The sequence below is a fragment of the Eutrigla gurnardus genome (genome assembly GCF_963514095.1).
Source record: "Eutrigla gurnardus genome assembly, chromosome: 7".
Taxonomy (NCBI): Eukaryota; Metazoa; Chordata; class Actinopteri; order Perciformes; family Triglidae; genus Eutrigla; species Eutrigla gurnardus.
The window spans coordinates 20026940-20051648 of record NC_139921.1 but is presented as its reverse complement, the minus strand read 5'-3'; the positions used below and the strand labels follow the sequence as shown (position 1 = coordinate 20051648).

General features: G+C 41.2%; 2 protein-coding genes across 2 annotated transcripts; one reads left to right on the top strand and one right to left on the bottom strand.

Annotated features, from left to right (window-relative positions):
- Positions 1 to 1710: 1710 nt before the first annotated feature.
- LOC311016431 (gamma-aminobutyric acid receptor subunit rho-1-like) lies at positions 1711 to 13206 on the top strand. The gene is made up of 10 exons (XM_084014103.1): positions 1711 to 2911; positions 6814 to 6864; positions 6961 to 7067; positions 7591 to 7658; positions 8275 to 8498; positions 9570 to 9652; positions 9850 to 9990; positions 10415 to 10567; positions 11212 to 11408; positions 12480 to 13206. The coding sequence occupies exons 1-10, from the start codon at positions 2805 to 2807 to the stop codon at positions 12780 to 12782; spliced, it is 1434 nt and encodes a 477-aa protein (XP_083870229.1). The 5' UTR covers positions 1711 to 2804; the 3' UTR covers positions 12783 to 13206.
- A 678-nt stretch (positions 13207 to 13884) lies between these two features.
- Positions 13885 to 17199, bottom strand: LOC311016432 (peptidase M20 domain-containing protein 2-like). Its single transcript, XM_084014104.1, has 7 exons — positions 16786 to 17199; positions 16322 to 16470; positions 16096 to 16238; positions 15795 to 15949; positions 15147 to 15273; positions 14877 to 14984; positions 13885 to 14699 (listed from the first exon to the last, which is right to left on the bottom strand). Exons 1-7 carry the CDS (start codon positions 17188 to 17190, stop codon positions 14560 to 14562), a joined length of 1227 nt encoding a protein of 408 aa, XP_083870230.1. The 5' UTR covers positions 17191 to 17199; the 3' UTR covers positions 13885 to 14559.
- Positions 17200 to 24709: the final 7510 nt, after the last annotated feature.

The window sequence follows — 24709 nt, the reverse complement described above, 5'->3', positions numbered from 1 at the left end:
AGATTATTATTTGATTTGGTTGTGGTATTTATATACTTAAAGTATGACAAAATGTACAGTCTTCAATATTATGCTATTTTTGTTCATGGTTTAAGACATTAAAAGCTGCTTTCAGCATGTTTAACTCACATTCAAGGACTTATTGCCTCTGTAACTACAACTGTGCTACATTTGAATGTTTTCGTAAGGCTAGATTTATCAGTAGCATTTAGGCACATGTAAGTCTTTGGTAAATGGTAAAAAACACATTTGAATTGCCCTCCTGTGATGTTTACTGGTAGGCTATTAGGACATGCAGTACCAAAACCAGCCACAAAACCCCCACCAATATCAGGATCTTTAAAAAATCACTGCGACAAATTGAGGCAAAACACCCTCCTGATTTTTTAATATGATTTTAACAAGAATATGATCTTTCAAAAAAAGTAAGTTTGGACCTGATACGTGTTGTCAGTTTTTTGGAATATGACTCTGAAGTTGGGCAAAGATGTGTTTACTTCCATTTTTGAGCCTTAATATCTGTGAAACTAATAATCTAAGAGAAACCATATTTTGTAGAATGTTTAAGCTAACACCAGAGATAGAGGCAGAAGTGATAGAAGTATTGTATCTGTAAAAATGGGAGCTCAGCCACTCTTCAAATGTACTACTTTATTTCAACAAGCCTCATTTTAAGTACCTACCATACTAGGTTATCATTGAGCTACACCCCTGATATTTCATGTCTGGAAGCTATTAGTAACAGATATACACTGTAAAAATTTTGAAGGCCACAGGTGAGATAGTTTTCCAGATAATGCCGTTTAAAAATGGCTTTTCAGAGTATGATGCCAAAAACCGTCTAAACTACCCTTCATTCAATGATGTTTCATGAGAAAACTGTTGACAGTAGAGACCTAATATTTTGGATTTGTCCTATTAACAAGTGTGTCTTTGTACTCAAATTTTTTCAGGACATTCTAAGATGGTCAGGTGGGAGGCATTTGATGAAATGACACGGAATGACCCAACCATAATATGATTTTACATAAACAATTCACTATAAGATTAAAGCAGAATACCTCAGTCAAAGTAATCTCCATGTAACTTATGAGTGAACATTGTTACTGTCATGTGCAAACTTAATTTTGACACAATACTTTAAAGTAATGAAAATCATCTTTCGTCCCCCCATCGGCATCTCGCGACCCCCCGGGAGGTTCCCGACCCCCACTTTGGGAACCACTGCAATAGACTACACGTGTGTTAAAGAGGCCAGTCTGTTTGATTTTTTTTCTCTTGAGTTACCCTTTAAAAATCCTGCATCAGTCATGCTCTAATAAAAACAGTGACTTAGTAAATCAAACACCTGCTCCTATGTGGAAGTGATTAGGATGGTAGTCCATTTTATTTGATTCTTTATGAAATTACATTTGAATACTACTATGCGATACGTTAAAGTGTTAAAATCCCAATTTGCCAGTTTGTGCATTCGGTTGCTGTTATACTTGTTCGGTAAGCAGGACTATAAACAAGGATCAACAAATCTGAAACACAAACAATGCCTAACATTACTTACACCAATTTTCAGATTGACGTCCATGGAGCTAACCCAAATTCATGATCTTATAATCCAACTGTTCAGTCTGCTTAAAAAGAGGAGGGCGGGGCACATGGCCGTAGACGTCAGCGCTGAGGCATTTTTTGATTGGCTTATTCAAACAGACCAACAGTGGCGCACTGGTGCATTGTTAAACGGAAAATCGCGCCCATTATTATATATTATGTCTTTAGTTTTTTTAATATGTTGATGGGTGTGTGATGCCCAGAGTATAGCAATCTGTTGTAACCAAACGCATGTCAGAGGCCAAATCATTGTTGGAAATGATGAAGCAAATATTAACCAATTAATGTAACGCTTGCTCCTGGGTGATGTTGGGACTGTTGGGATGTATTAAATCTGAAAATCATGAGCGTATTCTAGTCCTGCTCAGTGTGTTAAGTATCCTGAGATAACTTCTGTTGTGATATGACACTATAAATACAATTTAATTGAATAGTTGCTTTATTGTCTCAATAATCCATATCCTCTAAATTATATAGTTTTCTAGGTCTCTTGTCTAAAAATAGAATCCGTCTTCCTTATTTCTGTTGGATTTTCCAACACATCAACCTGAGTCATTATTTTTTCGAGCATTCAAAATATTCCCAAATTGGAGTCCCCTGAGAAGAGAAGAGTAAAAATAAAAAATCCTACATTCAATGTTACACAAAATCGTTCTAACAAGGAGCAGAAATGCAGGTTTGCCATGCCACCCACAAGACTCCTGCATCAGAATGAGTGGAGGAGCCTTTTCACATCCGACACAGAGCTCCCTCTCAGCCTCCGCGAGTCTGCCTCTCTAAACCGTTGACCTTACAAATGAGCCCGCCGCATCATTGTGAGAATTGGTGTTTCTGGGCGGCGCGAAGTGGAGTAGAGCACATCAGAGTGCAGGAGATCTGAGCACAGCAGAGCACAGAGAGGCAGGCACATCCGCCGCTGGAGGGATCAAATCTGTACCATCTGACGCTCAAGGATTTATGGGTTTAGTCAAAATTGCTTTTCCCACTGTGGAGATTAAGCACCGTAGGATGTTTTCCACTCAGGCCGTGGACTAGCTCAGTGTGGCTGCTGCTGCTGTTGCCGTTTTTTCCCCCCCTCCCTCTTATCAGCTCCGGCGCTGGAGAAGGGAATGTCTCAGCCAGGCAGAGTGCTCCGAACCCTTAAGGGGAGCAGATTCTGACTGACAAAAGAGAGGTCCGTCCTCTGGGGAATGTGAACCATGCAGGTGGATGCTGTCCTTGTGCTCTTCTGCGTTTGGCTCGCAGGTGCAGCTGGGAGGATGGCCCAATCCAGGGGTCACAAGCTGGAGACCTACAAACAGAGCAGGTAATGTCACGAAATGTGTGTTTTTGCCGTCTCAACATGACAGCTTTAAATTAAGCCTTTAACGCAAACATTCTTTTGTTGGAGCTCTGTGCCCTATAAGGGCTTTATTGTGTTCCTATCAGTGTTTTTGGAGGTTTACACGATGTTGTCCAGTGTTTCCTGTGTCACCTGTGCTGCTCCCTCCCCCTCTGAAAACAGACTTATTCAGACAGCAGATTGGAGAGTGGAGAGAGAGAGAGAGAGAGGGAGACCTAAATCCCCACATCTATTTATGCACTACTAGTGAATGCTGTGTTCTCTTGCCCCACAACTGCTGCGGGCCAGTTAATGACTGTCACCCTTCTGGCAGCAGTTGTGGGCAATGTCATTTCCAGGTGATTATTTAGGCTAATTGCATCCTTGTTAATGCATCCAATGGATTAGATGTTTTAGTCGGGGACTGAACTAGATCTTAGAATCGTTAAAGCACACTTAATTCCGCATGTTATTGGTAGAATGGGCTTCGATTATTGGAAGGGGATGGAAATGGAAATATTTGTTGTTTATTAGAGGTTTTACCACCGCTGTTAAGTGCAGGGAGCGATGGTGTGTTGGGCTGTCGGATGTTCCTGTGGTGGAAAAAACACATTTACACTACAAAACAAGCTGTTGGCATCCTCTTTTTTTGACTGGCATTAGAAATGATGAAAAATTGATGCTGATAATTGACCAAAAATATATTATTTTAATGATTCAGTTAAATTTGTGGCACACAATTAAGCATGAAAACACTTGAAACATGGAATTTCAACTCTAATAAGAATCTTATGTTCTGCCAGTGCTTTTGTTTGTGTAGTTCACATATTTGCAGTGAATCTGAACATTAGAAATGCAAATTGTATCATTGTTTCAGTGACATTTGGAGCATTTTGACTTCAGTTTATATACATAAGCTGTGAGGTATTGAAAAGATGAATGTTTACATGCACAGCAAAATTGTCAGAATGACTTTAAAAAGCACCATCAGACGGCGTTGAACACCTGTCGAGTGCTGTGGGCAGATAAATAACTCAGCAGTGCTGCAACGAATGATTATTTTATGAATCTATTACTGATTTTTCCTTTGGTTGATAAAATGTCAGAAGATTGTCGATGTCAGATATCATGTTTTATCTTATTAACAGTCTTAAACCCATTGATGTTCAATTTACTGTCAGAAAAGACAAAGAAAAGCAATGTATCTTGACATTTGAGAAGATAGAACCAGCAAATGTTTTGAATGCTGTTGTCAAAATAGTCTCTCTTATAATCTACTCATTGATAAATCAACTAATATTTTCAGCTCTAGTACAAAGTCAAGATCTCTTGATGGCTTTGAGCACTATCTGATAAATGGGCATTTATCTGGTACATAAAAATAAACAGGGAAATGCAAAATGTTCAAAACATTCCCAAAAATAACCAGCATAGAACTATTTTCCAGCATCTACATCCACAGATTTAACAATTTTCTTGAAAAAATATTAGTTCAACTATATCCTTAGGTCCTCAAGTACAACGCCTTATGATGCAATCAGCCTTGAATAATTTGCATCCACTTAATATATTCAACAAACCCTGTCAAATCATAATCCCTCAGCCTTTAGATACAGTATCACTTTTCATGCTATAACTGTTGTTATTTATAGATCAGAGGAGACATTAAACACCCATTATCACCCATTTAAGGGGAATAAATGTGTCCGACATTACCAACGCTGCTTATTTACATTATGACAAACGGATCCAATTTGACTGAATACGTGTTAATGTGTGCACGTTTTCTTTTCTAATCGAAATAATCCTCTTTTAAAATGATCATCTCAGCCCTAAGGTGATTAAGACGATGGTTAAGTATAAGAGGAGCGGAAATCTTAATCGTCAGTGCATAATCTTTAAAGACAGAAAACCACAAGTGACTTAAAGCTGCGTCGAAATCTCCGAAACACCAGCGTCGCCATGATATAAAAATCTGTGTTTTAGCCTCCAACCGGTTTAAAAGTCTCCTCACATCACGTATACTCTCTGCTGACACACATAGTCTGTGAATACAAATCAAATGTAAATCTCTCATTCCTCTTGCAGCAGCAGGGGGGAAAAAAATCTCATATATTTATGCAGAAGTCAAACCTTTCCTCTCTATGTTTCTCATCCTTCCACTCCTCCTCTCTTTGAGTGTGAAATGGAAAAAGCAGCTGGATGCTGCTGGCATGTGTTGTGGGAGATTTCACTCTATAACTTACATTTTCTTTTTTACTTTCTGCCTCGAGGAGGAGGAGGCAGAGAGGAGGAGAATCCCACACAAAACATCTGAGGAGAAGACCCTTGTGAGGTTTTCAGGATGATTATTGGAACAGAAAAAACATTTTCTTTTTATTGCATATCTCCAAATAAACATCTAAAGCACGGGCTGTGATGGCTGATTGCCAATTTAGGGAACCAGCAGGACATACAATCCACTTTTTCCTGCACAAACTCCATCGCTGAACAGCTAACGACAGTTTCCGCAGGTATCACATAGCTTGATGTGTTCTAGGGTCGCTATTTAGTTCATCGATTTTTCCTTTGAGCACACAGCCTTTCCATCGCACTTCCACATTAAACTGCAGAGTTGTAATCGGATTTTTATGTTGCTATATTTGTTTTTAATAGCATAGAAATAAAAATAACAAATGTTCGGTGGGCACTTTCACAAAATACAGCAATTGTAGTGAACTAAGATCTTCTTAATAAAATGAATTAACCCCCAAGGCAGCAGTTAAATCCAGTCATGGAGAATAAAAATAAAACCTTATTATGTCCAGAATGACCTCTGCAGGAATGTGGCCCATGAAACCTTTGACGCAGCCCCTGCAGTGATGTATGCATGCAGGTCAGTGGCTGCAGAGCAGGGACGGTGAGCAGAGAGGCGCTCTGCTGTGTGGCGTAGGCAGGCAGAGGGGGGATTGGAGAGGCATTTCTGCCAAGAGGATTAGGAACCAGCTGCTGGATGGATGCGGACGAGTAGCACCCATTGCCCATCGGAGCTCTGCAGCGAGCCAGAGAAACCCTCTTCTGTGTAGTATTTCCTCAATGCATATCTATGGTTGTCATAGGGATTTGTCCCTGTCTGTCATGGCATACTCTACTCTAATAATCCATTTTAGGGTTTTAGGAATTCTTTTTTTTTTTCTGTTCATGGCCTAAAAGACACATATAGAGGAAGCCCTCTTTAAAAGTGACACTATGAAGAGCTCACCTCCTCTGATATGATATGATATGATATGATGAGGACATTTGTGGATAAAATGTATGATATAATAATCTTAAAGCAAAACAAAAAGGGCTAAATTATTGGCCCTACTCTAAAATCATGTTGATTTAGGCTAGAAAATGACGCAAGCATCATCATATCTTTCAAAATTTAAGCTGCTGACAAAATGATTGATTCATCTAAAGTTTATTTTCTAAATTTTTCATTTTGACTGTTGAATCTACCCTGGAAAATGGAGGGACTAGTGTAATTTCACCAATTACGTTAAAGAAATAAAATAAATTTTCAACTTGCAGCCCAAATCCAAAGGATATTAAGTTTACTATGATAGATGACATACAAAACTTCAATCATTTTATCACTAAAATGTCTTAAAATGAAGAAAATTGAGGACTTCAGATGTCTCGTGTCCACAGATATTCATCAAATCCTCTCATTTTAGAAGCAGGACCCAGCAAATGTCTGGAGATAAAACAATGATTTGATGATCAAAGCAGATAAAACGTCTTTAGATCGATTAATTGAATACAACTTCATTTGACTATAAACATCTTAGCAAGCTCAACTCCTGGTTGTTGCTGCCACATGACAGATGTTCTCCTTCATGTATGTATTGCTGTTAACTCATCAGGTCACGAAGAGAGACCAGAATGGATGGGGGTGGAGGTCAAAAAATCGGAAGGTGAGTTTTCAAAGTTATACTGATTAATTTGCACTTTAAAACAACACACATCCCCAAAGACTCGTTGTGACCATGTCTTTCCTTTTGGTTTTACAGCCCAATTTACAAACGAAGTCCAGACATGACAAAATCTCTGATGACCAAATCCGAGCAACTCCTGAGAATAGACGACCATGATTTCACCATGAGGCCAGCATTTGGAGGTCTGACAATGAGATGAAGTGCTGTTACACACACACACAAAAAATCTGCCTTGACACGTGCCGCTTTTATATATTTATTTTTGACCAGACTTTTAAATCACACGACAATCTGCTGCCGAAAACGCACCACCTGAACCTCACAGAACCTTTTTTGCTTTGATTCCAAACATCAAGAGCTGGATTTCAGCCACCGCTGCATCATCTTTGATCCATTATTGTGACCTAATTGTATTTTTTGTCCTACTGGAGGATGATGTTGCAGAGTGGAAAAGCTGAAATAGGTCAAAAGTAGAATCCCAGCCAGAGACCGGCAGTTGCTCTGTATTTGTGTGATTCACTGTTTCCATGATGATGAAACAGGATTTTCAAAACAAAAGGCTCTGACAGCCTCTGTTATAGTCACCTTGACCGTTTTACCAACGGTCACATCTAAAAATCAGGCAGAGCTCAACGAGATTTTATGCAGGAGAATAACACGTCTGCATCTGTTATATGTTGCTGACATGAGTCCATTTTCATTCAGGTCCTCCAATTCCTGTAGGAGTCGATGTTCAGGTTGAAAGTCTGGACACCATCTCTGAGGTGGACATGGTAAGTATGGAATACCAACAATGTATTATAGCTTACAATATAAAACACCAGTGGTGCAAAGGAACTAAGTACATTTACTGAAATACTGTACACAATTTTGAGGTAATTGATGTACTTTACTTATTTAGTATTTCCATTTTCTGCTTCTTTCCACTTCTACTCCGAAACATCTCAGAGGGAAATTTATACTTTTCACTCAATTCATCTGAATTACTAAGATTTGTGGTTTTGGATCTTTGGTTTGTAAAAAAAAAAGCATTTTCTTGGTGGGGCACAGTTAGTTGTCACATTTGATCTGAGTTAGTTAGCATTTCTAACAAATACAGAAAAAGATTGGAGTCTAAAAAACTGTATTCTTTTCATCCTCCGAGCCCACAGATTCAACTCCAGACCCTTTGGAGGGGCTGGCCCCTGAGGATGGGGCCCTAAACCATATATTGTATATATAAAGTAGACTCCACGACGTCACAGCCACTATTTTAACTTTGATACTTTAAGTAATTGTAGCTGATAATTCTGCTTTATTTAAGATTTTGAATGCAGGACTTAACATTGCTGTATTGATTAATTCTGCTTAAGTAAAGTATTTGAGTACCAGTTTCCTTTCTTCCTGAAGGACTTTACTATGACGCTCTACCTGCGTCACTATTGGAAGGACGAGCGGCTGTCATTCCCGAGCACCAACAACCAGAGCATGACCTTTGACAGTCGCCTGGTGAAGAAGATTTGGGTTCCTGACATGTTCTTCGTCCACTCCAAGCGCTCTTTCATCCACGACACCACAACCGACAACGTCATGCTGAGGGTTTACCCTGACGGCAACGTCCTCTACAGTCTCAGGTAAACACATCCAGGAGCCTTAAAATAGTGGATAGGAAAAGTTTATTTTAAATAAGAGAGAAAACATCATAATAAAAAAAGCTTTTTACAACAGGCACTTGCAAAATGAAGCAACCTCAAATATGCACTTAAATGTCACATAGCAGTCGTTAGAAATGTCAAAGGTCACCACTGATTTACTTTGATGATTTTCACAGCAGGTTGTGCATTTAAAGGAATTATATCATTTCTGTGTCATTTGATAATTGCGTCCTCCTCGAGAAAACGACCACATAGGTCGTGTGTCAAGCACCGAATTACGACCATATGTTACGTTTCAAAATAGCGCGCCCTCTAGCGGTCAAGTAAATATCGACACTCCGGTGTCTCAGACGATCGCCCCCCGTCAATCATCGGCAGAGACCCCCCCCCCACACGTCGACCTAAACCTACCCCCCCCCCCCCCCCCCCCGCGCGTGCGCGGACGATCGCCCCCCGTCAATCATCGGCAGAGACCCCCCCCCACACGTCGACCTAAACCTACCCCGCCCCCCCCCCCCCCGCGCGTGCGCGGACGATTGCCCCTCGTCAATCATCGGCAGAGACCCCCTCCACACGTCGACCTAACCCTAACCTTAACCACTACTATCGTTGCGGAAGAATCTCCGCAATACGCTCCCAGAGGTCGTATATTTGAGGACGTGACACACGACCTATTTGGTCGTATGAGTTGGAGGGCTTGTTGGATAATTTGCAGTCGGTGTAGCAAACAAAAATTGACGAGCTATCAGACGGGAATGCCAAATGCCTTTGGGACTTTTTGACCGTTTAATCAGGAGATTAATTCATGAATGTGTTCATATTTATGAAGACAGTGTGGAATTAGGCCACTTGATGGGGAACTGTGGGAAAAGGGGGAGATAACACTGCATGAAGTTTTAATTAAAAACAGATCTCTCTTCTATCTGTTTTGGTTTTGGTCGACTAACATATTAGCTTATATAGGCTACAGAGACGTTTCACCCCGTCTGATCCTGGAGGAAGTTGAATTAAAGTGTGTGTCTCTTTGACTCAATGCTGTTTCCCCTGCAGAGTCACTGTCACTGCGATGTGCAACATGGACCTCAGTCGCTTCCCTCTGGACACCCAAACCTGCTCACTGGAGATCGAGAGCTGTGAGTGGATTTACAAACAAATAAGCAAGACATACACTTTCAATCGCTTTACCAAGACCCTCTTATAAAGCTATAAGCCTCAAAATGGGAGGGTGTAACGGAAATTTTGGTGTTGAACTGCTTACAAATTGGAGTATTATCTTGTTCACGTAAACATCCAGCAATGCTCACACTTTTTTTTCCTCTCTCTCCTCCAGATGCATACACAGACGACGACCTGATGTTGTACTGGAAGAAAGGCAACGAGTCCCTGAACACAGATGACAGGATATCTCTGTCTCAGTTCCTCATCCAGAAATTTCACACCACCACCAAGCTGGCTTTCTACAGCAGCACAGGTACCGTAATCCACAACCTCGACAACGTGGCATACATTCAGTGAGTTAATTGGATTATGCATATAATGTGTGCATCATGCATGTAAGATCCAGAGCACAATTTAATTACAACTTCGTGACTATCATTTCACTTGATACGCCTGTTCTAACGCATCGGAATATTTAATCCTGACAGAGAAAGCAAAATGAATCAAACTACTGCTAACCACTTGTACGCTGCGGAAAAACCATCATGACAGTCCTGCCGTAACCACGTGTCACTTTCCAGCTCTTAAGAGCAACCTGAAGCACAAAAAGGATTTTGTGTCTTATCTCTCCCCGCCACAGTAGCCGGGAACCTCTTGCGAGTGTTTGCTCTGTGTATCGGCAGCTCACACACACACATGACAACGTAATGGCGATGGTGTTTTCTTCTTCTTCCCAGGCTGGTACAATCGTTTGTACATCCACTTCACCCTGCGGCGCCACATCTTCTTCTTCCTGCTGCAGACCTACTTCCCCGCCACTCTGATGGTCATGCTGTCCTGGGTGTCCTTCTGGATCGACCGCCGGGCCGTCCCCGCCAGGGTGCCGCTCGGTAGGATGGAGTTTCCTTCACAGGGCACGGCCTCAGCAAAGAAACCTAGAAACCTGCTCTACAGAAGGATTTAGCGGGGGTAGCAAAGTGCAGTGGTTTCCAACCTCTTTGAGATAAAGTGTTTTGCCAAATTCCCCAATTTGTTTTCTTGCCACGAGTTAGATGAGAAGATCAATACCACTCTTGCTCAGAAGGTCATCCCACCTACCAGCCCATGCACTGTCCATCTGCAGAGACTATACAGTTTAAGTGTCAAACTATTTCTTCAAAAAAGTGTCACAGGTTGTCTATGACCACGTAAATGAATGATTTCCCATCCCTGGGTGTATTTTTTTGAACAATTCTTCCTGTGAGTTCACAGATTAGAGAAAAATCTGAGAAAAATATCTTCTTTTTTTGTCCTTTTCTATCTGTTAAACATCTCATGACCCCTCCCATTTTTCCCGTGACCCTCTCAGGGTCCCCGACCGGCAGGTAGGGAAATAGTGAGTAGGGGGTCTGCAGCATTTTCCCTGCTGAAGTCCTTCAATTCTCAATGAAGGACTTCATTCGAAGTGCAATGACACAAAATGAAAGCAAAAACACTCACGTCTCAGTCTTGTCTATGATACTGTTTTTTTGTTGAACTGTGTTTTTTCCTCCAGGCATCACCACAGTGCTGACCATGTCCACCATCATTACCGGGGTCAATGCCTCCATGCCGCGGGTCTCCTACATAAAGGCAGTGGACATTTACCTCTGGGTCAGTTTTGTCTTTGTCTTTCTGTCGGTGATAGAGTACGCGGCGGTCAACTACCTCTCCACCGTACAGGAGAGGAAAGAGAGGAAACTGAGGGAGAGAGTAAGTAAGTCTTTTCTTTGGGGTTGTTCATCGACCGCTGTTAAAACGCAGTGAACCTGCAGTCAACCTATGAAATGTTGATCTAGTAATTATTCACTGTGCACAGAAACAGCTCATAAAAATGAAATACTTAAAAAATATAGCACTTGGAGGCTGGAATTATCGATGGTCTGGTTTCTCCTGAGTGAGTAATCTTCAGGAAATTAATGTGTGATATTCTTTTTCTATAGGTTTGAATAAAAATAAGGATGCAATGTTGTTTCTTTATGTGAAATGCCGTTTTCCCCTGAATTTAACACTTGCCACATAGATTGGGGTCTGCACAAAGGACATAGTTTTGTCGTTTAAACCTTTAACACCAAGCCCACGCTGTATGTTTAAGGTTTTAGTTGTTTGTTGTTGATTATTTTTCCCGAGAGCTTGCAAGATTACTTTGCAGGCAGTTTCTACTTTTCCCACGGGTGGTAAAAGGTTAGTCAAATAAAAAATATGTAATGCTAAAAGAAAAACTCCCTCTGGGCTGATTGAATTGAAATGGTGAAATGGTCTACTGATAAAATTCTAGTTAGGGCCTGTAATGGCTGCAGATAAAGACTTTTTCATTAAAAGCAAGAACGGAAAGTGAAACACATTCATAGCTCTCTCTGAGTCGATCCAAAACAAGACCGGGCTGACCTGATTTTACATTCAAATGTTTTACACATTTAAATATTTCTAAATTGGTTGGAACACAGATTAATACTTTATGTGGATTCCCAATAAACAGATAAATATTTTTCTAAATTGGCGCTCTGTAAGCTGCTCTTGGGGACTACAGCTTGTATGCTACACTCCTATTCTTCATCTGCCAAATGCTGCAGCATATGGAGCCAAATTGCCCACGTAGCCTGAGGCACATTTGCAGCACAAACATCCTTCTATAAATGGTTCATACCAAAGTTATTTAAAGGCAGCTTTAAAGAGTGTGCAGAAAAATGATAAACATGTATTTTTTCCATTCCTGTTCAAGTTTTAGTTACTTTACAATGAACAGCTTTCCAAATGACATGTTTCCCATTTTTGCCTCTCTAGCTGCCGTGTACATGCGGCATTGGAAACCCTGACGACATGATGATCGACCCCCAGATCACTGGCTACGGGTCCATGGACGTCAACACTACGGGGAATTATGGGATGCCTGAGAACGGCGGTCGCCAGGATCGAATGTTGGCCCAGGTGTCGCTGAATGATCCCCAGATCGGAGGCCAGGTGAAGCCATCCAGAGGCTACGTGAACATTTGGATAGACACCCACGCCATAGACAAGTACTCCAGGGTCGTGTTCCCTGGAGCGTACATCCTCTTTAACATCATCTATTGGTCCATCTACTCGTAACCCGGGATGCAGGAGGAGTAGTAGACTCCAGGAGCTTGGCTCTTTTAAGAGCAGGGGGGGTTAAACGATGCATTTGATGCTTTTCAGACAGAGAAACTGCACGTAAGATGCATGGGGACCACTGACAGATCGGTGACCATTGCCTTCTCGACCCAGCCACTTAAAACCCAAGGGTTAAGAAACGAGACACGGACAAAGAGGACTGTCGTCGTCATTGCTGGTTTTTGTCATTCCATCACAATCGGTGTGGTTTCATATGGTTACTATGACGTCGTTGATGGGAAGACGTTGGATGTTGTTGGCGCCTGAGGACTTCCTGCACAGAGGGATGCACAGACGTTACCCTGCAGTAACTGTGCAGTTTCACTCAGACATTTCAGTTCTTGATGCAGTGATGCATGTTTTCAAAACCGAATATGTGAATTGAAAACGGTTTTCTGCCATTGCCAGCGCGTGGACAGATTCCTTCTCATGCATATGAACTAGACTTGACAATCAATGGCAAACTAAAGTATTTCAAAGGATTGGTTCGGCTTATTTGCTTTCTGTGGAAGGTTAGATGAGAAGACTGGACATGAGAGTCTCAATCCTCTTATCTGACTCTTAGCTGAGAAAACATTTCCCAAAATAAGGAACTATTTCTTCAACAAAAAAAAAAAAAATGCAAATCGATTATTCTTAAAAGCTTGATTTTACGTATGAAGCACGTCAGTATATATTAAATCTTTTTGTGATCTTTGTATCAATGCAATTGTTTTGCTGTCAAGCTACTTAATGTGTTGCATTTGTGATTTGCTAAAGTTGAGTTTAAAAAAAAAAGCAAAACAATACAGTCTATTAAAAACACAAATGTAAAAATATATGTTTAGTAAATCCCAAACACTGATTAGTGTTGACTTTTTTTTTTAAATGTCCTCATTTCTTCTTCTTTTTTTAAAAAAAATAACTGAAGCTCATCTCCTCTGTTTGGTGTTGTGGGGCTTTAGGGTTCACTGTAACCCGTTAGTTGCTAGTTTTATCGTCTTTTTCAGCTTAAAACAACTTTATACATTTTTGGTGGTTTATGAACAAACATGAAATCAAACCGGAAAATGTTATACATGGGAAAATGTTTAATAAATGTTTTGTTTTCTGAACATTTCAAATGATTTTGAGCTGAGCAGCACGATTTTAAACCTCCATGTAATACATTTAGTGTGTACAAATACAAATTGATTGAGGTGCATGGCTAAATATTGCTTTTTCTTCTGAATATTGCTTCTGCAGACATCAATTAAAATCTGCTCAAACATTTCTCTGGTACTAAAGATAAAGTCTTGGTCCCAAATGTGTATCCTATTTTCCTGTACTCTTATATAGTAAATTTAAACAGTGCTGGAGGCTAAGCTTTCACAGTTATTAGACATTGGAGTGCCACCAGCTGCAGGGTCTCTCTCTCTCTCTCTCTGTCTCTCTCTCTCAGGTCTGAGTGCTGATGAGCTTTCACACCAAATCATATAAACTGCACATTCTGTAAAACCATTATCTGCTCACATGTGATGTAAAGGGATATAATAAGCCAATTTTCAGATTTCTCCCAGCCAAACGTGTGGATTATGTTCTCTTACTCTCCAAGTATCACCCCGACGGGCAAGGTTTTGAATGTGAAGGTGGTATTTCAGATACTAAGAGAGGCCCTGTTGTCATAAATAGCTGTATACAGCTCCGTACTTCAACCATAACAAATCATGTTCCAGCACCTGCTCTCGAGTTAAAGCCCAGCACAACCCTGACTAACTCATTTCTCCTGTTTCAGTTTGGCCAGGCTGAAGTCCTCTCTCGCTTGCCTCAGCAGAACAGGACAGCACACCACATCCACAGCTGTCATAGCCAAGGCTTTGGCTGTCCTCAGGGTGAACAACTGAGCCTTTTCAGCTCCTGGCACAAGGGGGGAAGAGAGCGGAGAAGGAATATCAAGCATCTTAGCAAACCGAAGCTAAACAGTCAAACTGAGCGACCTGGAAAGATGATGGTGATGATGATGGAAAATCGTCTGATTGAAGCACAATCCAATTTCTTCACAAGAAACAACATCTGCTCCCAACAGGCACATACCTGCCGCTTCGGCGTATTCCTCAGTGTGGTTTAACGCGCTGGTGCTGATGTAGAAGAAAGGATGGATGCCGGGGACTACGAATGATACGTTGCCAAAGTCTGTAGAACCTGCCAGATAATTATAGTACCATAATGATTCTTTGTTGATTCAGTGAACAACAAAAAAAGCAATCTGTGAGGTGGGAAATCCCAATTTCTTCTGCACAAACTATGTTAAGAAAGTTAGACTGAAATATATAATGTGAGTTTCTATTTTTCTCCCCCACATACCAGAGAAGTTGGCGGGCTGCCCTTGAAACTGAATCCCTAAATCCTTTCCATTCTTTTCATACAGGTCTGCCAGGGTTGCATTGGGCAGAATGTTAGAGTAGCCATGGCTTGAGTAGGTTATCTCCACCTGAAGGAAACACAATTCATCTTGTCATTCATAAACTACAGAGAGCAAGAAGAAATATTACTATTATGCATCAACAGAATAGGGAGAGTTAAACCCGCCTGAAGCAAAGTACAGATATAAGAGAAAAGCACCATGAAGAGAATTAATTATGTAACGGTAAAACAACACTCGGAGCATAATTACAGGAATATGTTAGAAAGGGCAATATTATATAAGGGCAGAGTAGACATGAGACGATATGAAAATGTCGCGTTCTGATTATCCTGGACAAAATTATCTCTATCATCAAAATATGCTTTTAAAATGGAATCAAAACATGCTGGAATCTCTCGCGTCAGATAACATCTTTTTGAGTGAAAAACATTCAAATTATCTTCAATAAGACATTCATAAATCCAGCGTTCTCCCTGCATAAATAAAGGATAAATACATTTTTTGGAAATCATATTTTTATCCTGTATTTCTCAAATCATCTATATCGTCCAAACTTTATAGAAGACAACAGTTTTAGTTAAACTTACTTGGCAGCCGGTGGCAACAGCAGCTGCCCTGAAGCAAGCCTCCACTTTGGCCCTCAGGTCATTAAGATCCTTAACCAGCGGCGTGCGCAGAAGAAACTCCAACTCGGTGTAGTCAGGGATGATGTTGGGCTTCTCCCCTCCATGTTTAATGATACCTGTAGTGGAGACAATGGACACGATAGAGGATAAGATGGGACGCATCCATAACACTGTGTCGGCTTAAGTGAACAGACTTTGATTTGAGATTGTTTGGAATGAACTTTGGAGCTCGGCTGATGACAGTTTCCTCCCTGTTCCTCACCGTGAAGCCTCCACTCGGGTTTGAGTTGCTGTCTGAGGGCAGAGAGATTGTTGTAGGCCAGCACAGCAGCATCCAGGGCGTTCACTCCCCCCCAAGGGTATGCAGAGGCATGACACGACTTCCCGTGGTACTTCACTGACACCCTGCGTGACACACAAGACTTTATCTGAGAGCTGCAGATGTCGAAGGACACAGCTGCCAATCCGATAACGCGATGGAAACCTACTCATCGAGGGCTGTACATGGCAGGAACGAAGCGTCCTGCTGAGTGGGGTGAGCCATGAAGACGAGGTCGACGTCAGCGAAGGCTCCGGCCTCGATCAGGTCAATCTTTCCTCCTTTATCCTCCTCTGCAGGAGTTCCCAGAACTGTTATCTGGTATTTTAAAAAAAGTGTGGAGATGATTTGGCATCATAATGTCAGTTGGCCTCCCAGGTCAAACAAGTCAACTATTTTTGGTTCAGAGATGGAAGATTAAATTAATACCTTTACATTAGAAAGCCTTTTGTATCCAAGATGCATCAACACAACATGTTGTTATCAGGTCAGCAATGTAACCAATATATTTATGTAGAATGTAAATTGTATAGGCTATTTAAATTGCCTGAGGTATCTGGATCCTGAAGGAACAAGGATCTTGTGACTGGTGTTTTTTTTTTTGTTCTTGACTAAACCTGTTGCCCTGGTTACCTTCACTGGCTGCGGGAGCTCAGTCTGGTTCTCGAGAGCAGCTTTCAGGCCCAGGGCGGCGGCAGCTCCCACCTCCGCTATCAGGTTGTGCCCGCACGCGTGCCCGATACCCGGAAGCGCGTCGTACTCGCACAGGAAGCCCACGTTCAGCACCGGCTCGCCCTCCCCCAACACGCCGCCGACCGGACCCCAGCTGGCCCGGAACGCGGTCGGTAGTTTGTAGTGAGACTCGACCGTCCATGTCTGCGCCTGAGAGAAGAAGCGGACCAGCCGGTCGTGCGCCTGTGTCTCCTCCCCGGCGAGCTCGGGTCGACTCCAGATGTCCCGACTCAAACTGTGCAGCTCGTCTTTGCGGCTGTCTATGCAGCGCTGCAGCGCCTCTTTCATCTGCTGCCGTTGCTCCATGCGGTCGCCGGACTGGGAGGAGAAGTGACGTCATTCTGCTTCGGATAAATAATCTTCCTGTCACTTGTGCGAATAAAATTTATAATATTGACCCACAAGTAAAGAAATAGAAACAAAACCTAAAAAATGTACTTGAGTGCAAACTAAATGTACTTTGTTACATCTCATCACTGCCTACATTTAACCATAAAGGTTATAGAGTTGAGCTTTTGTTAAAACTGCTTTTATATGGTCAGTCTAGAGCAGAGGTCAACAGTTTCAGGTCCAGTACAGGATCCCCAAGGCTTATAGTGACCCAGTGGAGGGATCCCCTATTACATATCTATACAATTGTGTTCCTTATTAAACCGGGCCAATAATAATATGTGTCATGTATACTGGTATGTATATGGTTCATATCATAACATCACCTAATATGTGGCCAGAACTTGCTTACGAAGGCTATGTCTAAACTATAATTTATTAATAAAAAAAAAAAAGAAAATCCTTTGCAAGGGGCTTGTATTTGAAAAGAAGACACCTTCATTAAAACCCAATTGCTGCACCGGCCTAATAAAGTACTTGCTGGTAGTGATCTGCTCCTGGTTCTACTTCGGTTTTAATTGTCCCTGTTAGGTCCACTGACATCCATTTAGCCTCTTTGGAGAAGTGTTTCAGGTCTGCCACACCCCTCCTGCTTGATCACTCACACCTGATCATCATTACCTAATCAGCGGACCAGCATATTAACCCTCAGCACACATGTACCCCACTTTGAGTTTGGCTGTGGGCTGTATGCTGCTGTGTGACATTTGAGTCTGTAGGTTTTTTTTTTGTAGGACTTTGATTCAGATTGGTGCTCCAATGATTTTCTTTACTTTCCTTTGTAACATATTAAATGCAACACTGCCATCCTCCCTGTTAATGTAGTAGTATTACAAATTATGAATAACAATTACTACCAAACTACATCGTTAAGATGCTGCAACAAAACAACTTGCTTAGTTTGAATAAAATGAAAATGAAATAAAAAACCTAAAATACTTGGTTCACACAGGACATGAACAGCCGTCTCCATGGCAAAAAACAGGAGACAAATTTGAAACTAATTTGCGATCCAGGACAAAATATGTTTCCTTAGAAACGTAATTCATAATGCACTGTCGTCACTGTGGAAGCATCATTCTTATGAGAGCTGTTTAAAACTCTCTTCTTCTTTTTTTGCATGTTTGATGCTTCTCTTCTCTTCTATCCGGCCTGTGTGCTGTATCAAATGTCAGTAAATGTAGGCTGGGATTAAAATCCTTCCCCCCCATCTGCCTGTTACCACACTAGAGGGACCCAGAGTGACATACTTTGGTAGAAGGCTCCTTCTGCACACGGTTCTGCATTGAATTAGCCCTGAAAATAAAATCTGTATTCTGCTGGTTTTCATGTTTGTGTTTAATCTTCAACATTTGAATGAATTGAGGATGATTGAAAAACCATGGAGATGTTCTCTCACATTTTTATTTTATTAGTGAACGTATTGCCTGTAGATAGGTGCCTGTACACAACAAACCATTGCTGAGGATGAACTAACTGAGAGCCCCATAAAACAAGGTCAATTAGCAGTGAATGAATAAAGACCAACCTCCACAGCTGTCACATGCCCAGCGTGTGTGAGCGTGTCAGAGAGAGACAGAGGGGGGGACAGAGAGCAGGTGTACTTGTATGTGTTTTCTGTCTGTATTTGAGTTGGAGGTTAATTGGGGGCGGTTGTCAGTCACAGGAGGAGACATGTCGAACAGCGCTCAGCAAGCTGACATCTGACATGGCCTGTCTGTCAGCTTACTCTCAGCCCCGCCGGTGACGCCGACTCTCCCCATTGTGTATCAATTAAGGGTCATCGAAGGGAGGCATCCATGTGACACACATTGTCTTATTCAGGGATTTGCCCCCGTGAGCATGTGTTAAATTTCACATGATTACACATGCTTTTGTGTGTGTGTGTGTGTGATTTAGGCCTGCTTTAATTTATGACGAGACAATTGTTTCAAAAAGGGACATCACACAGAGACGTGCAGGAAGAAAGTGCACCAGAGACCAAAGTACAAGTGAATGCATCCACTGAGTGATGCAATACTCAAATCCTTCCTCTGGCCACATGATACATACGTTAACAAACGTTCAATATTTCAAACAGTATGATATTTTAGGTTGAGCCACTAGGCGTCACACCCAGCCGGGGTGATGCATGAGTTGTGATATATGCGTCGCATCAGCGAAGCCCCAAAGGAAGACTGGTTTGACAGCCACAGTGAATGGATGCGCCCTCGATGACAGCATGTCTCTGAAATGGGAGATGAAACGAACAACCGACTTGGCTGGGGTTTGTGTTTACATGTCACAGGACGACGTGTCGTCCATATGAATGGGCCTCCATGTGTGGAAGGCCAAACCATGGAAGTAATATCATTGGACACCATGCTAATCTTTTGTTTACTGATGATTCCTTCACCATTCCCCAAAAAATGACAGAACAGAGGTGGTATAAAGTGATTGTTGTGTTACCAATACATAATTATTTACTTTACCAGGGATAATGTAGATTTGAATATCTGTCAGATTGGGGTCTGGTGTGATATCTGATCAATTTTAACTTTGTAGTAATTTTTTTTAAACAAAACATAATCTCCTTAAACCTCATCATTGGTAAAAAAAAATAATAATAATCTGTAAAAGTAAAGTCTTTATTAGTATTTATTTAATCACATATACTTTACATCACAGCTAACCATTCTTTTTGTAATTTTAATGCATTCCATTATTTTAGAATATGATTGACACACTCTTGAAAGTGTATACATTTTGACTTTTTATCTCTAAATAAGCAATTAACAACCTTGAGACACCATGCATATTTTCATATTTTATTGACTACCCTGTCATCATTTTTTTTTCCTTTCCTGGCATAAATTGGCTTTAACATTTTCTTTCCAACAGACAAATATGAACCTTGGCAAGTCGTTGATGAGCCTGATTTTAAACATGAGGTTCCAGCTGACTGAAGGAAACTGACAACATGTCAGTCGTGCTTGCTCTGTCCTGTCAGCATTACTATTTCACAAAATGCACCCTGAGAGGACTCCCCCGGAAATCCAGCCTGCAACGTTCGACGTCGCACAGCGAGCTGCTCTGTGGTCGGGAAATATCACCCCGAGGGCCTCAGAAATCTAGTGTGCACGTGTGTGGGTGCATGTGCAACTCGACAGCCCCGTTTCTGTCATTAATGTCACATCAGTGCACACAGTGTGTCTCTGCGTTCTGCGAGCCGGAATACATTAACACCTCGGTTTATCGAGCCGTCCGGGTTCTTCAGGCGCCGGAGTGGGGGTGGAATGGCACTCTACGCCATTTGTTCCTGTTTTTGTGATGGTTTATGATGGCACATAGCTTCAGCCTGGTTTCTTAATAATATAAACCCACAGAGCAAGATATTTTATGCCTGTGAATTATGTGGCTTATTGTGAGCCTTTCATATTATCATATACATTGGTGTTTTTTTTATTGACAAACCTACTGCTTCAAGTCATATCCAGTAAATAAAAGCTTTCATTTGCTGTTCCTAACACTCTTATCGGGGGTGGGGATAGTGACACATTTTCTCATCTCGGATTGCAACAGACAGGAAGTGATTTGTTTGTAATGGGTATAGAAGAAGATGACCGTAATAGCCTGCACAGGCAGAGGAAGCCATTATTGTTGCAGAAAAAGTAAAGAGCACAAAGTGCAAAAACATCACAGTGCAAATTGAAATTGTCTCATTGAAATGCAAACCCAAGATTGCTGTTTGAACACATTTCTTCAGTCAAAACCGTATACGTTCTCGTCTTTGTTTGGTCACTGAAAAGGCTGCTGTCCCCCCATAACATCAGCCTTTGTGGGACGCATGTTGGAACAGTAGAGGTATTAGTAGTCCCGCCATCAGCCAGCAGGCGGTGTGTGGAGCTGAAATGTCCATTAGAATTCTTACCGAGTTGTTGTGCTGGATGGCCTTTTATGATTATAAAGCAAACAATCAGTGTATGCTAATAAGGAAGCTGAAATGCTCCATTTCTCAAATTACACCCACTCTACGCCAACGATAATTCAGCTGATAAATACGCATTTTCTTGTGGGCTAAACTGAAAAATCATTGCCCAAAGACAGTTGACACACCACAAAACAGACAATAGCTTAGCCTGACGACCCACGTGTATTGCACTTGGAAGGTTGGTACTCTCCTTGGTACACAGCTTTATTTGTAGTCTACAAAATTCACTTTGTGAGTTCCTAAGGGGGCTGGATTAATTTCCTCCACAGTAGCAAAGAAAGGCCTCTCTGATAATTGCCACAAGCAGAAACCTGTTTAAACAATACACTGGTTTGATGCCAGATGACTGGCGGGGGCAAAAATCTGCAGAGAGAACACAGGTGTTTGTCTTTAATAGTGAAAAGGTCTAAGACAACACAAGACAATTATTGGTTTTTCTCAACCTCTTTCAAAGGGGCCTCATCAGAATAGGCCTGACCATCATCAGGTTTGACAGTCTTTGTGAAGGAAAACTCAAGAGGAGCTTCTGTTGACCCAAACATTTCCTCGTTGGTGCTTTGAGCAAATGCTAAATTGTAAAAAGTATCTTTTATTTTTGATGCTTTGAGCTCAAAGCATCAAAAATAAAAGATACTTTTTACCCTAGGGTAACTGTGATCAGGCGAAATCTAGCATACTAACTTTGAATCTGCTAGTTATATGCACAAATATCAAGATCATAGTCACACTAATGGAAAAATGGCACATCCCCCAAAGTAATCAGGATGTATCCCCTGCATCACGAATGTCTGTACAAAATTGCATCACAATCAGTCTAAGAGTTGTCGAGATATTTCAGCCTTGATGCCCAGTCCACATTGCCGTCCCTGGAACCACGTTGCCGACACACACACAAAAAAAACACTTAGAAAACAAATGACAAAAAGGTTAATCTAACCATGAAAATAGTTCTTGTTTACTTCAAAGACTCACAGCGTGCATTCCTTTTCTAAACACCATCATTCTCACGTAGTACACATCTTTCACCTTCAGAAATGAATGCTTTCCTCTCTTTGCCTGAGCACTCTCTCTCTCTCTCTCTCTCTCTCTCTCTCTCTCTCTCTCTCTCTCTCTCTCTCTCTCTCTCTCTCTCTGTCTCTCTCTGCGTGTCCTTCCTTCATGTCAGGGAGAGAGCTTGAGTGTTAATAGGAAGCTCTCCCACGGGAACTCGTAGGCGTCTTCCTTGTCCTCTGTGTTTATCGGCTAATGCGATTGCCACGGCTCTCTCAGATTCATAGCTCACTCCTGAATAATGAACGCGCCTTAGTATTCCTTTCAGTCGCTTTGTGACCTGTTGTGCACAGATGATGGTTTGGCATTCAGAAACAAAGTAAACCCCAGCTGACACAACTGGATTTATTGTAGTAGCCTGCAGATACAGCGGTGTGTTGTTTCTCTGATGTCTGCACTGTTGCAGGATTAAATGAAACCAGCCTCTTCTGACATTCTGTATTAATGTTTGGGATCATCTTTGATATTATATAGTGGGCTAAAGGGGTTAAGGTTAGTAAATACGTTGTAATATCTAATTTTCAAAATGTTGAACTACTCCTTTAAATCAGGAATGGCTGATCCTGATAAGAATATCATTCTGGCAAGCACAAGATTAATATTTGAGACTGAACTCGCTGTAAGTCGACAGCACACATGGTTGGTGTTTTGACCTGAATCTCATCAATCAGCCCCTGCATGTGATCTGCATGTGAGTGAACGCAACAGCTGAAACATTAGATGAATTCACTCCACAAAGATTGCACTTAATTCATAATATATCTTCACCATCCAGAGGTCATATTTCTGAAGTGTGTGTGGGGGGGGGGGGGGGGGGGGGGAGTGACATCTGCGCATGCATGAATTCCACCGAATAGTTAAAGTGAGATAATGTGCGCTCGTGAAATTGCTTTTGTCTAATTTGATTTTGTTAGAAGATAAGTGTCACGAGAAGCAAATCCTCATAAGAATGTTCCATTTGTTTTTCGATGTCACGTTTGATGCAGATTAAACCTGACGTGTCTGAATGATAGTGTTTCAACTTCACACATTATCATCACATTATTACTCTTTGATAACATGAAGCAATGGCATTTATCAAACAGGCCATGTTTTAAATGCACGCTCCACACCACTACTGTGGATTTTTCATTTTGCACGCATGATGTAAGTTTTTATAAATCGCATATAGAGATTTATGCTAGAATTACAGCTATGTATGTTTAAATATGCATAAAATAAATGATTGAATGTAAGTTACTGCAGCTGTAATTTCCACAAAGACTCACTTAACAGCCATTTTATTACGATCAGGGACTCAGCCTTAAACATCAGACGTTATGATATAAGATGTGACAGGGTTACTCACCATATGATATGATATGCAGCCTTATTAAAATGGTTACAAATGGAGCCTACTTTTGGGTCATTGATTATCCCCCAAAAAAAAAAAAAAAAAAAAAACTCCACTGAAGACCTTCATGTATCTATTTTTGTCTTGTGTTCTTTCTATTATATTCTATTTTATTTCTATCTGCTTTGTTGTTGTGCTATTTTATTGCATTTTCTTGGTAGTAATCCCTTAAATTGATATACAACCCAGTCCTTTTTTGTTGTTGCACATGTATTTTATTGGTACGTCTGTGTAGAAAATGACTAATAAACCGTATGGCCAAATATCCATAAAATGTGATTTTAACGGTCATCCTCAGAGTATTACTGTGAGAGAAAAAAAGCCATAAGATGAACATTACAGTTCAGGAAACAATCTTTGTTGTTATTTGTGGATAAACATCTACCTTGCTCCTCCCACTTAATGACAGATGGTCATTCACAGAGCACATCATGCTCAAGGACACGAATCCTTTAGATTTGAATTATTATTTCACTCTCACATCTCAAGCCTGTCACAGCTTGTAGAATAGCAAAAGCATGTTCTTTGTATTCTCGCGTGGAATGAACAGCCTTGTGTGGCTTGTTTTGTCGTGTTTGTTTTTTTTATTCCCTCATGATTGCACTTTGCATTTTGTGACTTTTCTTGTTTGCTTTCAGCTTTGGGGTAAAATAACTCGCCAAACAAAAGATTGAAAAATGGAACAAAATGGCGACGCTTTCAAACGCTACCTTTCATTAAACCGCTGAATCCAACCTCCTGCCACTCTACTTCCAACGCCTCTGCGTTTATCTCTTTTCAATACCACTGAGGCTATTTTTGAGGACGGAAAGGAAGCTGTCCTCTTTCTGGAGGTCATACTGTTGGCATCTCTGTTGGTTTGGATGTTACAGACAAACACAGCAACAAACAAAAAAAATAACTCCCTGGGGAAGAATACAATTTAATTTTGAAGCAGACGCATTGTTGATGTCAGGAGAAGTACCACGCAAAGTGACAAAAACCCAAATAAAACAACTAGCGTAGGAGGATGGGAGATGCCT